Source organism: Nyctereutes procyonoides, unplaced genomic scaffold, assembly GCF_905146905.1.
Source record: "Nyctereutes procyonoides isolate TBG_1078 unplaced genomic scaffold, NYPRO_anot_genome, whole genome shotgun sequence".
NCBI lineage: Eukaryota > Metazoa > Chordata > Mammalia > Carnivora > Canidae > Nyctereutes > Nyctereutes procyonoides.
The window spans coordinates 55,817,044-55,832,944 of record NW_026575146.1 but is presented as its reverse complement, the minus strand read 5'-3'; the positions used below and the strand labels follow the sequence as shown (position 1 = coordinate 55,832,944).

The 15,901-nt window shown below is 42.0% G+C and overlaps 1 protein-coding gene across 2 annotated transcripts in view; it reads right to left on the bottom strand.

The window, feature by feature from the left end:
• Positions 1-15,901, bottom strand: part of DOCK8 (dedicator of cytokinesis 8) — a 223,866-nt gene that overhangs the window by 20,803 nt on the left and 187,162 nt on the right. For both annotated transcript variants that reach the window (XM_055310526.1, XM_055310527.1), the window contains exons 34-43: positions 14,766-14,862; positions 13,297-13,431; positions 12,115-12,267; positions 10,879-11,037; positions 9,960-10,060; positions 9,407-9,599; positions 4,263-4,406; positions 2,724-2,855; positions 2,147-2,281; positions 638-727 (exon numbers count right to left, since the gene is read on the bottom strand). In XM_055310526.1, the coding sequence (XP_055166501.1) occupies positions 638-727; positions 2,147-2,281; positions 2,724-2,855; positions 4,263-4,406; positions 9,407-9,599; positions 9,960-10,060; positions 10,879-11,037; positions 12,115-12,267; positions 13,297-13,431; positions 14,766-14,862 (1,339 nt within the window). The remainder of the gene's footprint in view (positions 1-637; positions 728-2,146; positions 2,282-2,723; positions 2,856-4,262; positions 4,407-9,406; positions 9,600-9,959; positions 10,061-10,878; positions 11,038-12,114; positions 12,268-13,296; positions 13,432-14,765; positions 14,863-15,901) is intronic.

Sequence of the window (15,901 nt, the reverse complement as noted above, 5' to 3'; positions counted from 1 at the left end):
TGCGGCACACCCAGCTGCGGATGGGACAGAATACACCCTCCCAAGTGACAAGGGAGGGCGCTGCAGTCCAAGCCCTTTCCCTCATTCCCCCAACGTCACAGGGTGGGCCCTGCACAGGACTGGAAGAAATTCCTGCAGCCTAAAGCCCGGTGCCTCAAAGTGCTGGCAGTGAGAAGTTTGCCTCATTTCAATATGTTTGAAGTTGTGAAAAGTTTGCAAAGAAAGGCAATAAAGAATGGTGATCAAGAGGATGGGTTTGAGAGTGACAGATCCTGAACTTGAGTGCTGGCCTTGACATTTGCATGATCCTGGAAAGTTGCTTGACAAAGCACCTCCGTTGTTTCATCTGTAAAATAGGAATGACCACACCTACTTCAAAAGGCTCCTGGAGGATGAAATGAAATGAGGTACACAAGGGGCCTGATGCAGTGCGGGGCATACAGCTGGTGTTTAATAAATGGTAGCTCTTAGGGTTCCTGCCTTTGAATATGGTTTCTTTAAGATCTAACCATGTTGAGCCCTATACAAAAAAAGTTTGGGTACATTTAAATAACTTTGAGAGCCCAGAGAGAGGAGGTCATTTTATGATTTGGGGGATAGAACAAAGGAATCGACTCTTTTGCAAATTTCCCCATACCTTGTTAGGATCCAACTTGGTTTTGTCCACAGGAGTAGAGTCTTTTATCACTTCCACAAATTCCTCACCAAAACACTGGCCATAAAATCCCTAGGCAAGAAGAACCAACAGATTATAAAGACTATTTTAATATAATGCAACTCTTTGCATCTCAGAAGTGGAATAAGTTTGGAACAAGCATAAGGAAGAATTTGTTCATTGATTTTTGGAAGTTCCTCTGAGCTAATGGGGCAAGTTAGCATTTCTGGAGACATAAATAAAAATCTGAGGAAGTGCAGCGCTGCAAACTGATATACGCTTCCCTAAAACAAGTGTGCTCGACTCTAATTCAACCAATGTCTTCGTATTTCCTGAAGCAGCTCCAGGGGAATTGCACTACTTATTTTTTGCCTTTTGTACCCTAGGAACTTGCAGGCCACTAGGCTTCCCAGAATGTGACAAACCACATTTTACAAGAAGACAAAGCATACATTTCTAGTTCTACTTTGGAGAAACATATTAGGGAACCAAGTGGCCTGGGGTCAATTGCCATTCTTCCTTCTCATGAGCTGAGTGACTTTGGACAAGTTGCTCAACCACTCTGGGCCAAGGCCTCTTTGAGTCATGCAGGGATTAAAGTTTCTTGTCTTATTTTACATGGAAGGATAGCATAAAGAACAATTTGGCAACTCAAGTGTATTAAGTGTGATAGCCACAGAAAAGCATAAGTTTAAAGCACTAGCAAGAAGGCATAAAGAATCAATCTTGAGTTAAGTGTCAGCACTTCAGAAACCCCAGTTACTCAGCCCGAGGGGATTTTGTTTGTAGGGAACCCCTTGACTTTCCTTCCGCATTTTTAGGGCTTGGACCTTTCCATGTCTGCTTTTCTCACTTTTCTCTATGTAATTTTCTTTTTTTTCTAGCCTTTCCTTTAAGAACATGTCTGCGACATTATGGATCAAATGTAGACAGCAGGTTGGAATTGGGGCTTCCAGTAAAGGAGATGGGACACTGACTCTGATAATCCACAGAGGGGGGCTCCTTGGATCAGCTCATCAGGAAGAGCTCACTGTGCTACGGCTCATGGTGTGGCTATTGTGGGCATCTCTGTGTCAGAAGTGGGATGTGTTGTCTGGTGATACCAAAAGGATGGCCCTAACACTTTCTCAGGATAACTCCGTAATTTGGCTACATTAAAAGTCAAGGTAATAATCCTAAAGCTGAAAAACTATTACTAACATTTTGAGAGTGACAGGAAAGCACATGACATTGACTGACTTTTGGGAAGTCTTGAAAATAAATACTCATCATATAAATTCACAAACTTTGATGAGCAAACACAGAATCTTAGGGAAAAACTCTCCAAATCCTGCTTTACCTTATGATCTTACCTAATGCCTTCATATTATAAATGCAAGGTGGGAAATTTTTTATACAGATCAATGAAGAATCCATAACTTTTTTGGGAGTAGGTAATGACCCACTCTACCTTGCTTTTGTGAAGTATAAAGTGTCAAGCACTTTTCTTACCTCTAGTCTGTGAGAGATCTCAGGAAGCTTGGTGATAGCAGGCTCTTTGTAAACAAATTCCTGCTCATCTAAATCCCCAAATTTGGATCCATAGAAACCAACTCGGAAGTAAGTCCCAAACATTCTCTTATGACCCTGGTGAGCAAAATAATTAGGTCATTCGTTGAGGATCTATTGGCTTAGAAAGGGCAGGCTTCTCTTATTGTTACAAAGCATTTTGTTCCTATGACTAATATAAACTAAAATCTTGCCTTTAAAAAAATTTAATGGTTATGGAAGAAACTTCGGAAATAATAATAAAGAAATACCACGAAAGATTTCTAGGACTTCTTTGAAGTGAATTTTAAAAATTCTCACATTTCCTGGTTTTACCATCATTCAAGATCCGTTCTTTCAGAATTGTCTGAACTCTGGTCCTCTGCCTATTTCTAGCTCCTTTCCATTTGGTAAAGGAGAGCTACAGCAATGATGTGCTCAAGGCAAATCACTTGCTAGAGAGGAAGCAGGACTAACTATCTCTGGGACAGGGCCACCTGCTGCCAGGTAACAGGACCTGCTGGCCAGGATCCCCAGCTACCTTGCTAATGATGCTGTCAAAAGCCTTCTGTAGCTTGTCATGTGTGGAGGTCAGCTTCCGGAAGTCTCTGTGTGCTTCCAGGATGGGAACGACCAGCTTGTAGACCTCGTTAACTGTCTCGTACAATCCTCCCTTGGAAAGAGAAGAAAATCAACAAGAATTTAGTCCAGTGGAAAGTTAAGAAGAGCATCCAGAGTTCATTATGTGCTGGAGAATGGATTAATAATTGGCACCACAATATTTTACAGAGCAGGAGAGATGTCTGAGCTTCTCTGGGATGGCTGGACCACTCAAACTAAACTAGACGCACGCTGAATGGTACTATATGATGATGTTAAGTGGGCAAAAGTGTTTCCCAAGGAATAAAAACAGACAGGAGACTGGCAGCAGGGACTAGGAACCATTCAGGAAGACAGCTTTGGCATATTTCAATGTCATCAGCAGTCACCCTGTAGCCAGATGTTTGACACATGTCTGAAAGGAGGACACATGTCTTAAAATTTTGCACCTTAGTGAATTAGTAGGATTCTAACCAATTCATTTTCTGGAATTTTAGGAAAAATAGAAGTATATTGCACTTTCTCAGAATCCCAAAATGGAAAGCAGAAAAAAGAAAAGATAGCTAAAACAAAAAAGATAGTTAAGACATAGAGGTTGTAGGGTAGGAAACCTCAAAATAAAAAGTAGAAAAGAGAAAAAATATAAGGATGAATACAAAATTGGATCAGCTAAATATAGTTAAATATTAGATATTTACTGGGGGGGAGGAGAGGGATTATTAACATGAAAATGGGCAAGACGCTTTCTCCACTGTCCTGAATCTCACTGACTTCATCTACTTATGTTTTTTCTCTTATTAGGAGGGTGTAGACCCAGGGATGCCTGAGTAGCTCAGTGGTTGAACGTCTGCCTTTGGCTCAGGTTGTGATCCCGGGGTTCTGGGATGGAGGCCCATGTCGGGCTCCCCACAGGGAGCTTGCTTCTCCCTCTGCCTATGTCTCTGCCTCTCTCTGTGTGTCTCTAATGAATGAATAAATAAAGTCTAAAAAAAAAAAAAAGGAGTGCATAGACCCAGGCTAGGTGAATGAGGGGAGTCTCAGGGATTTGGGCTCCGATAGTTCTCTGAGTTGTTTGTGATAATCCTGAGTATTACCCAGTTGTCAGAAAGGTGAATCTACTCCTTCCCTCTCCTCCCAGTGGCTCCGCCCTGCTATTTTTCTCCAAGAGACAGAAAATGAGAGAGTGAGAACATGCCTCATCATTTGTGATGTAATCCTGGGCAAGCCTTTTTCTACCTTTTAAATGGAAATAATACAGTGTAACTGCTGCCCAGCCGTGAAAACCAGAATATTGCAGTGATGAAAGGCTTTCTCAGCTCCCTTCAGAAGTGATCTAATGTGTATACATCAAAGTCATTGGGGGCCACCCCCTGCCCTGCACACCCCAGCACAGGGTGCTCCTGCCTCGGGATAAGACTGGCATCCATGATGCTGGGATTTCAGCCCATGTGGAGGCCCCGGAATCCCTGTGAGCACTGACCGTGCTGAAGAGTTCAGCTGCGTGCTCCAGGAGGCCCACGAGGCCGCTCTCGGTGAAGTACCGGCCTGAACACACGCCGTCCTCATCAGGTGACAAAGTGTCATCAGAGACCGCAGACTCCTCCAACACGTTGGAAGAAATATTCTGAAAGAGACCTCAGTGTAAGCCCAGAGAACAGGGGAACCAGACTGACAAAATGTACCATAGGAACCCAAGATGTGGACCTGAGGCAGCCACATTCAAAGACCCTGTGAGGACAGGGCCTGTGATGATACAATATCTGTAATTCCACCTAGAAAGCAGCTCTGGCTTCTGTTCATTTTGAAAGGACCAGGATTGAGCAACTGGTCTTCAAAACTTACAATTTTCTTTTCCTTTTGACCTTTAGGGCACACATAAAAGATACTTCCTTGGTGTAACAACACCTGGATTACTGTCATGAAACGACCCTATGGGATGTCCAGCAGTGATCATGGTTTTTAAAAGGCAAAGACCAATTAAGACATAACTAGACCCCTTGTTTCAACACCCAGTGAACCTTTGAAATGTGCTACTACTGATCTGATGTTCAGGTGAACAGCCATCTTATATGATAAGAACCTATGAGAATGTCCTTGTGGTGGCCATGTTGATGGCAATGCAACTGTTTTTGCTTGTTTGTTTTTAAAGATTTTATTTATTGGGCAGCCCCGGTGGTACAGCAGTTTAGTGCCGCCTGCAGCCCAGGGCATGATCCTGGAGACCCTGGATGAGTCCCACATCAGGCTCTCTGTATGATGCCTGCTTCTCCCTCTCCCTGTGTCTCTGCCTCTCTCTCTCTCTGTCTCTATGAATAAATAAATAAATAAAAATCTTTAAAAAAAATAAAGATTTTTATTTATTTATTCATGAGAGACAGACAGAGAGAGAGAGAGAGAGAGAGAGAGAGAGAGAGGCAGAGACACAGGGAGGGAGAAGCAGGCTCCATGCAGGGAGCCCGACTCGATCCTGGGTCTCCAGGATCACACCCTGGGCCGAAGGCAGGAGCCAAACCGCTGAGCCACCCAGGGATTCCAATGCAACTGTTTTTAATGTTGTCTCCCATTTTGTTCTTTTTATAAGCTTTTCCTTTACACAAACCATAGAGTTTAAAGTCTGCAGCAGAGAGTACAGTAACCAGGGCCCGGGCTAGGGTTAACCAAGTGAGAAACCAAGGATGAAACACGTAGGGAGGCATTCAGTCTCAGGCTCCTTCTACGGATGACTGAACTTGCATGACCCTAAAAGTGAGTGCTTCTTAAAATTTTGCCCCTTTGGCACCTTTTCAATCACCCCATCTCTGGCCCTTGCAGTGACTCTCATACTCTAGACATGTTAAGAATCATTTTTTTTTCAACTTGGCACACAGCTGTGGAAGAAATTCATATAGAACATAAAAGTAATGGGACATCTTCCCAGCTTAGAGATTGCAAACAGGTAGCACACACGTCAGTCCTTCCTACTCCTATACTCATAACAGGCATAACTAACCAAGTGTAGCACCGTTTCCCTTGAAGTTGAGATATACAGTTGACCTTTGAGCATCATGGGTTTGAAGTGCACAGGTCCATTTCTATGCATTTAAAAAATACAGTGGAAAGATTTTTTAAGATTTGCAACAATTTGAAAAAATTTACAAACTGTAGAATTTAGAAATACCAGAAGTATTAAGAAGAAGTTAGGCATTACTGTAAAAATACAATATATTACACACATAACATACAAAATACATGTTTATCGACTGTTTATGTTACCAGTAGGGTGACTGCTCAATGCTAGGCCATTAGTAGTTAAGTTTTGGGAAAAGTTAAAGTTACCTGTGGATTTTTGATTATGTGGGGAGACCCCCGTGTTGTTCAAGGATCAATGTAGTCTAAAAATTCTTTCAGCATAGCACTCCAGACGGCCACTACCAATTGACCAGAGTTGGCTTGTGAGGTAAAATCACTGCCTCCTGGCCTGACTAGCAAGACTGAGTGAATCAACTCTAGCAATCAGGGAAGACAGCTGTCACAGTCCTCCATCTTCACATTCAAGACTGTAATGTAGGAATACAGGAGGCTCTCAGAATCTCTTATGGCCAGCTTTTTTTTTTTTCCCCAAACCTAGTCTTGCTATTATGATGTTTCCAAATTGGAAGTAACAGAAGGTCCAAATGATTCAGTTGAAAGAATCTAATAACTCCAGAAATGAGTACTATTAGAATTGTACGCAATTTTCTAAGGTCGAGGGACAGAGCTGAAGTATCTGAAGTAATGCTGCTTTATTAGCTGTAACCAGGGGAGAAGGAGTCTGGCAAACTTTCTTGGCTTCAGAATCAGGGAGGTAAAAGTAACAGCAGTATCTGAGATTGTATCCATATCTACATTTGTGGAATAAACACTGGAGTCTGGGGCATAGAATGTCAACGATCTCAGTGCCTTGGAATTTAGTGGGCTCAAGGTTTATTTTCCTTGCACAGATTTATTTATCTCTAGTTTATAATTCTTCTCCAAAAATTCAATTTTATTGGAGCAGAAGAAGGTTGAAAACTAGAGCACAAAGCATTTAAGAAATCAACTCTGGACATCTGTGGCTAACGCGGTCCAGAAGTCCTTTGTCCTTCTGCAGAAGAAAGCCTCCTGGGAAACTCCAGGTGTGGACCTCCACTCTGGCCCAGCCAACCAGAGCAGTCCATTTCTCTGGCCATTATGATTGGCTCAGGGATGAGCATATGGCCCTGTCAGAACCAATAAGATGCATTGAGATTTTTCTCTGCAACTGCTAGTGATGAGCCATCTCTCTCTCCTCCTAGTCTTGAACCTGGAAAGGCATAGACCTAAATACTTCTCAGTGAGCATGTGAAGCCCATGAAAGGAAAAGCAGAGACAGGAAGTGGTGATAATCCTGAGGTCTGATGATGTGGTTTGGGCCCCTCCTTCCAGTTTGGTAGGTGCTGCTCTGTGCTCACGCAAGCTCATAAATTCCATTTCCATGTTAGGTCTGTGTAGGTTTGGTGTTCTGTCACTTCAAAGCATACAATTCCAAAAAGATTTGGTATATCTCATTGGAGAGAAAAGAACTGGTTCAAAAGCAACAACATAATTTGGCTTCTCTTCTATAGCTGAGAATACCTACCTCACTATGTTCTGTGCATCATGAAGACCTATAGTTCACAATTCCTTCCCCTTTCCCTTTCTGGTCCTTCTGAGCTTCCCATGACCCCCAGGCTAGGTCAGATTATAAACACTCATGGTACCTTGTACCTCTTTCTTACAGCATTCATAATTATAATTGAATAAGGAATTGTTAGTTGATGTCATTCTCCCTGGCTAGAATGTAAAGTTCACAAGGACACAGTAAGTGCTCAATAAATAGAAGAAAAATAGAGCTAACTGCCCCCCTGTAGGGACAACGTAGGGTTTTTCTGTTGGTTCCAGAATAACTATTCCATCTCGCCTTGGCATGGCTTATCATAGGCAAATCAACTGAATTCTAGGCGAAATTGGAATTCTCTAGCTTACCAAACATGAAAGTCAATAACAAAATGCCATTAATACTTAAGTGATAAATATCAAATAGAAAATAGTAACTGTGAAAAAGGCATAAAAGAATGATAAATAGTTCAGTTAATGAAGCATGGAAAGAGGATGATCTGATTCAACATTAAGTAAAAAAAAAACCTAAAGATTTTCTGGGAATTGAAAGAGTAGCACTTAAAATATTTATCCTTGACAATATCAAACAGACAAAATAAATGTGATGAAAGAAGCAGATACATTTAAAATGACTTTTGTAACTGTCTTCACTTTTAGGCGAATGAAAATCAGATGTGTTTTTTTTATGCTTTTTGGATAAGAATTTCATTTTTGGCCTCTATAACACACATTTCTGAATTGAGAATAGAAGATATTTGCTGAGGACGAAATGTTAGAATAACTCTTATTGTTACTGAAAGCCATAAGAAAGGAGGGGTTAATGAGGAGAAGCAAACAGGTACCCAGGTGAACAGAGTTCTAGGAACCCAGAAACTCCCAGCCCCCCAGCAATGGTTCCAGTGACTTCTTCCTAAAGCTTGGGGAAACTACTTAGATTGTCCTCTCCCTCTAGCTCACACAGCCATCACAAAATGGTGCTGAAGAATACAGAAAAGAAGCTTTTTTTTTTTTTTAGAAAAGAAGCTTTTTATAAAATCAGTCATGTAGATTCAAACAAGGATAAACACTTGTAAATGACTGTGAGTCTGGCTTGCAAAGGGCTCTGTATTGTCCATGGTTTCAAGGATAGTCATTTCTGCAGATTATATCTCTCTTAAAAATGGACTCCTAAAACTTTTATTTTCTCTAAAGACTGTATTACACTATTCAGCAAAAAGCTGTCCAAGTGGCCACTAAGCATCCTAGCCTGAGTTCAGACCCAGGAGACCATTTATTTCCTTTTGCTAACTGTGGGTCATATTCAGCTCATCCTAAGAAAGTAGTAGTTCAGCTCCCTTTTCTCCTTCTCAAGTCAATGTGGTTCTTCCTTGATTTGGGACTGAAGTGTGGGATGCTACAGAATTGAGGCATGCGATCAAAGGAATGGGTCCTGCGGGAAATCATTTCTCTAGTGTTTGGAAAATACTTACGCAGTTGTCGGTGTACTGCGCCAACTACAAGTCTGAGAAAGAGTTTAAGTGACCTTAGAAAGGCTATTCTCTCAGTTTTGTTATCTGTAAAGGAGGAGTGATAATACCTTGCCTGTCTGCCTATTTCACTGGTTGGTGGGGAGGGTCAAATGCAGTCATGGATCTAAGTGCTTGGGAATGTCTAGAGTGCCCATCAACTCTACATTTATTGTAAATAGTTTAAAAAAATGAATATGGTAAAGCAATTAGAAGAGGCAGATATAATAAGCTAAGGCAGATTTCTTTCAACCTTGGCACTATTGACATTTGAGGCCAGATAATTCTTTGTGGTGGGAGCTGATATGCATTGTAGAATATTCAGCAGCGTCCTTGGCCCCTACGTGTCAGATGTCAATCCCCCCGACCCCCAGTTGTAACAACCAGAAATGTCTCCACTGTCAAACGCCTTCTGGGTTGGGAGGCCAGACTGCCCCCAGTTGAGAACCACCCCTCTAGAGGAAAAGCTGAGCTTGTACCTCACCTGAAAGCTGACGCTGCCCACGGGCAAGTAGCTGTGGTCCTCCAGCATGCTCAGATATTCGGCCACTAAGGCAGCTGCGTGCACCAGGCACATGGCAGCCTCTGTGTAGCATTTCTTCTTGGTGTGTTTCTCTGCCATGTTCTGGAGCCAGGTCAGCCGCAGATCAGGAGAAGTCTGGTAGCTCTTGGCAATTCTGAGGACAGATTGAGAAAGGTTCAAGGACAGCTGGTTCACGACACTGTTTTTCTATCATGTACGGCCACTTTCTTCCCCCAAGAATTCCCATCCTCCTCCCCGCCCGAAGAGTGTCTCCCTACATGTCTAGAAAATGAGAGAGGAAGCAAACATTTATCAGTCTGGTTGTTTTCACTCCATACAGAGGGAGTGCTGGACCTGGTGGCTCAGTGGCTGAATGTCTGCCTTTGGTTCAGGTCATGATCCCAGGGTCCTGGGATCGAGTGCCGCATCAGGCTCCCTGGGGAGAGCCTGCTTCTCCCTCTGCCTCTCTCTGTATGTCTCTTATGAATAAATAAATAAAATCTAAAAAGTTTACCTGTACATGAGATCCATAAGCATCTCGGGATCTTCTTGAAATTCTCTCATTTTCACTGTATCATATAAGATGCTATTTAGATTGCAGAGAAGTTCCTCCACCTGCAAGAAAGGGTACACCTCTAAGCATTCCTGGCTTTGTCATCCATGGTAACAAGCTAGGGCTACACTGGAAGGGTGAGGGATAGCTATGGATGGGATGCTCTATGGGAGCAGAGCTCGCAGGTGGAGGGGAGTCTAGATAGATCCTGTGTGGCCTACATCCTTGCAAGTCCGTGTGTTTTGGAGGCCTGGATGTGAGCTGGCTGTTGGGATCCATGAATTAGCCCTGAATCCTTATAGTATCTTTCTTCCTTTTGTTTAACTTGAAGGACACCTGGGTGGCTCCGTCAGTTAAGTGTCTGCCTTCGGCTCAGGTCATGATCCCAGGGTCCTGGGATTGAGCCCTGTGTTAGGCTCTCTGCTCAGTAGGGAGTCTACTTCTCCCTCTGTGCTCTCTCTCTCTCTTTCTCTCAAATAAATCAATAAAATTTTTTTTAAAAAATTAATTAATTTGAACTGCTTTTAGCTGTTTGCAACCTGGAAGAGCTCTCACCTGTACTCTGGAACATTAGGGTATTTTATACAAAATAGATGGCAGCTTAGGACTTTAGCTCACATTTCATATCTATCCATTATATATATGAAATATATAATATATATAATATATATAATATATATTATATATGATGTGCTATATATTAAATACTCATGCATACATAACATTTAAATATTTTATGCCTAAGATATAACTGTTAAATAATTCTATGTGTTATGTAATTACACAGCATACACACATGTATATATATATATATACCAGTTTATATATAACTGGCTGACCTCAAACCGGTATGTGAGATAAAGCACGCTCTTTGGTTTACCTGGGTAGGGAAAGGAGTGGCCTGCATGGCGGTGTCCTCTTCTGCGTAGGCCAAGATCGTCCTCAAGGATCTTCTCAGGTACTCCTCGTTAAAGTCTGGTGCCTTGCCCACCAGTGATGCCAGAGACATGGTTACTTGCATCTTTACTCTTGCAAAGTTCTATGTCACGAAGAAGAAAAGATGGAGCAAGTAAGAGGCACTTGGCTAGAGGATAATGGAAGGAGTAGAGCCAGACACCAGGAACTCCCCAATGTTTCCTTGACTCTGTCTCAGTCATTTCCTTTTCTTCTCAATGAAATGCGAGGTATACTTTGCACAAGACTCACATCATTGTTTAAATGGCTTAAATGGATATTGCTCTGACATAAATCTGTCAGCTCCCGTTAAATTTTCATTGAGGACTGGATGGCCTCCATGTTGCAAGGCTGGAAGGTTCCTACAAAGCTGGGTCTCAAAGATGTATCCTTTTGTGCCAAGATTCCTCTTCTTGGGACTTGACTTAAACTGCAAAAAGGAACAGCATCACCCTGGCCACGCTTTCTGATTCTGGACTCTGGGCAGGCAGTAACATTCTATTTCTCCTTCCCTTCTAGCTCTAGGGAGAAAGATTTATCCAAGGGGCCCCCGAGAAAATGTCCTAAGTATTTTAAATAGTTATGCCTAACATATTATGAGGACCCTGCCCTTTTTCCATGGGCCAATTTATCTTTTAAGAGCACTTGAGCATGCTTGTTAATGTGACCATAGATATAAATACTCTAGATAAACTAAAGTCTAGACAAATCTAAATAAACTAAAAATCTAGATAAACTAAAGCAAAGGTTCGCTCTTCTGCAATAAAGTTGAATTCCAAAGGCTGCAAAGCTTCGATTAAAACTCCAGTGCAGATGATACTAATCATTCAAATTCTCATCCACAGTCAGTCAGAATTTGGAAACAAGACAAAAGCTTCTGAACTCTTAACCTGCCTGCTGTATTTTTCCCTACAGATGACAACTTTTAATCTACATATATGCATTCCCTTGTTATTGAAACACACAGATGGAAACCACTGTATTCATCAGTCTTTATATTCACTTCTGGTTGCAAAGTCAAAAGCTGCTATCTACCTATCTAGTCAACTGTCTCCTTCACATGAGACAGAAGGAAATTGCAATCCTACAAACTTTCTTCCGCCAATGTTTTGCACTGACTTTCTCTCCTGATTCTAGGTCACCCAGCCATCTGAGCTCTTACACTGGTAGCTCCAAAGCTGAACCGCATAAGGAGATAGAGGGTGGCACAGGCTTGGCTCCGGGTGACATCCATGCTGCTGCTGCAGTGGTGTAAGACTCGTTGGCACAGGTCTGCACACTGCTCCACCTCCTCCTCAAACAGCAGATCCCCGAACTAGGAGAGACACAGAGGCCATTAGGCATCACTTGGCACTTTCAGATTTTCTCTGGACTCGATGCCTATTGAAATAGGCCATGTCTGCTGGGCGAAGCAGAAAGCCCAGAAGAGTTCATGCATTGCTCCATAAAGATAATGAGCTCCTTGAGTCAGAAGGTGAATTGAAGCAACGGAGTCGACTTCAGATATAATTATGAACCACACAACAAAGATTCGGCCTGCAGAATTCACTGCATTGTTAGCCAGGCTGCATTTACAGACAAAGTCATATCTCTAAAAGGATTATCCTGAGTTTACTGAGTCCCCAAAATTTCTGGCAACTAACAAAGAGAAAATCATCCTGATAGGGGAGAGTAGAAGAATTCTACTTTCCAAATGTAAAAAAAATCCTGGGGCTCCTGGTTGGCTCCATAGGAAAAGCAAGCAACTCTTGATCTCGAGGTTGTGAATTTGAGCCCCATGCTGGGTGTAGTGGTTGCTTAAATAAATAAATAAACCTTAAAAAAATGTAAAAGATTCCATTAAAAAAGTACCAACTGAGATTTTTCCAATCAAGGGGGAGAAAATAAACCACATTAGACCATTTTTTGTAAGGAAAGTCTATATTCTTCAGGCTATGAGAAATTTACTTCTAAATCTTCTGTCATTTTATGACATGACACTTGGCAAGACATACTAAGGGGTGTCATGTTTAGGACATGAATCTCACCTAGATGCGCTATTAAAAAGAGTGAAAGGTAAGGGTGCTCAGTTGTTTCTGCTCTCATGTCCCAGTGAGTGGCAATGTCAAATCTCTATAGTTGTGGCCACCTTCCAAGTGGGAGAGTCATCATTGTTCCTTTCAACGATAACTTCTCAAAAAATCAGGGCATCTGCTTTATTCTTAGGGAGACTTAGAACCTTCACCCTGATGTCCCCTAATCCCATGCTATGTGGGTTTTTGGCCTATCCGAAGGGAGAAGTGTGAAGCCAGATGAGACTGTCAGCTCTTAATCAGGAGTAAGAAGACAAGCATCCTATATTTACCTTGGCAATGAGAGCCCGGAGGGTTGCAAAGCAGTGAGTCAGGTAGGTGGTGCTCTGATCACAGCTCAGAGAATTTACCAGGACCTTTAGAACACCTCCCAGCAGGCTGTCTTTACAGTCCAAAGCCGAGCTTGCCTGGGGGAAATGGAAGAAGAGTATCACTGAATCCCTGTGCAGTGCCAGGGGGCTGAGGGGTGAAGACATAAGTAGGCACTCTTGACAATGGTGCAGTGGTGCTTAGGTTCCATCTCTTTAGTCTAAGATCTTAAGGGTTTGGGAAGCCACCACATGCATTATCTATTACCATGACAGCTAAAGACCTATTTCCAAAATATCCCAGATGCTTTGGGATTTATGCCCAATTCTGGGCTGCTAAACTCAGTTATAATGCATACCTCCCTCCAGCCCAATTAACAGCTCTTGGAATGTTCTTTCTTTGTATAGAAGACATGGCTTTCTTTGTGGGCTTCAAAACACAACTATGGATCTCCCAGTACAAAAGGGGCTGCTTGGTAGCAGCAATGTTTCTAAATAAAACAGCAAGACTAATACCACCAAAGATAATGACAAACAAGTGCCATTTATATGGCAGCCAAAACAGTGAAGGATAGAGATACAATCAGTATAATGCCAAGAATTTAAGATATCAAAGATACCACATACTTCTTGTCTTTATTTTTCTATAATAAAGAAAATAACATTTTTGATGTTAGACTGCTCAAAAGTAGGATAACTAAGGTTTCCCTGTGTTTCAACAATATCTCTTTTCCTAGCTCCAAAGAGCAACACTGGATCTACCCGAATCAGTGATTTCTTGCTGTTAACATGGAGGAATACATTGCTCAGGTTAGCCAAAAATCCATGATCACCTAGACTTCCTGGGAATTTTGGAAACATTCATTTAGGAGATAAAATTAGCATGGTAAGTGGTATTACTGCAAAGCTCACAGTGGTTCCATACTTTTCTGCAGCGGGGATGGCAAATTCATGGTACAAGTGACTTTCCTTCACCAATCTATGTCCAAAGTAGACCTCATTATTCAGACTTAGCACTTTTTTTTGTAAACCTGGTCCAGTCAAAATCTTAGCTCCCATACTAGACATCACCATAATTCAACTGGAGTTGACTTGTCAAAAAGCGAAAAACAAAACAAAAATCCTAGCTACCATCCCTATTCTAGATAATCAACCATAAGCCCACCATCTATGTTATAAAATTGATACACACGTGGCAGATTTAACTATGAGGGTCAGCTTGTCAAGCACCTAAGTGAGGAGTAAGTCAAAGAAGTCAGAAGAATGTTCAGTATCTCTGGAATTTGTAAGGTGAACACTATTGTAAATAGTAAAAAAAAAAAAAGGCATTTAGGAATCACATTTACTACTTTCACGATTATCTATAAAGAATTCCTTATTAAATTCTAGTAAACATATTCATGTTGAACAGATCAGGTATATGTTGTCCTCACCTGGATAATGTTCTCTTGCATATCCAGAATGATTAAATTTGCTTCTGTAGCCAGATTGCCACTGATCAAGGCTTCTTGATCTAACTCTGCCTTTGTTCTAAGAAAAAAAAAAAGAAGTTAAAGAGCATATCAAACCTGGCCATATTCCAACGATGGCAATCTGTGCATCAAGGTGTAAAGAAACATTCTGAATAGCCAATCCTGAGGTAAGAACAAAGAGCTGGCCACAGGTAACAAAAGATTGCAGTGCAATCTTTCCAAGATTAGAGTCTGGTTAAAAAGATTTTCCAGGTCAAGTCTCCAGGTCATCTGCAGCCCCACTATGATGAATAATGATGACAGTTACAGAAATAACAAAATGGGCAGAAAAGCAATTATTGGTTGCTGCTTGCAATGAGGCTAGCCAATCCGATTGTTGTGTGAAGCCTTGGGCCATTCCTATATTTCATGGGTGAGAACCATCTCTAGATCCGAGTCAAGGGAAGCCTCTGCCACAGGCCAGGGGGAGGGCAGGTGGGATCTGAATTTGGCAAACAACACTACTGCTGGATTAGGAAAGGGTGGTGCCTCTTAACTGGGGCAGGGTAGAGTCAATCTCTTGACTTCCCAAAGACCATCCAGAGGCTGCTCAGTCAAGTGTGGACCTTTTTTTTTTTTTTTTCTCCCAGTGGACAGCAAAGTCACATTCCTGCAGGGCAGGTCATCTAATGTCTTGCTGCTGGATATTGAGGTTATCACCCACTAGGGAATGGGAGGGAATGGGAGGGAATGGGATATTGCCTAGTGCTACTTCTCAATGAGGTTTCCACTTTGAGTAACCAGAACGTTTCAGGCACTAGTTCACGGATTCTCATAAAACCTAAGTGAAACTGGAAAGGGATATTTTATATCATCTAAATTTACTGGCCAGAAAAGGGAAGTGCGAAGAATTCAGACAAGATTGGGGCCGTTCAGGATGGTAGGGCCATAGACAAGAAGTGTGAAGAATTCATTTTCCCAAGATGCCGCAGAGGCCTGTCCTTAATTCCCCTTCACCCAACAGTGGGAGCCCTGCCACTGCTTATATATAAGCCCAGGATCACCACTTAAGCTGTCCTTAATTCCCTTTCACCCAACAGTGGGAACCCTGCTACCGC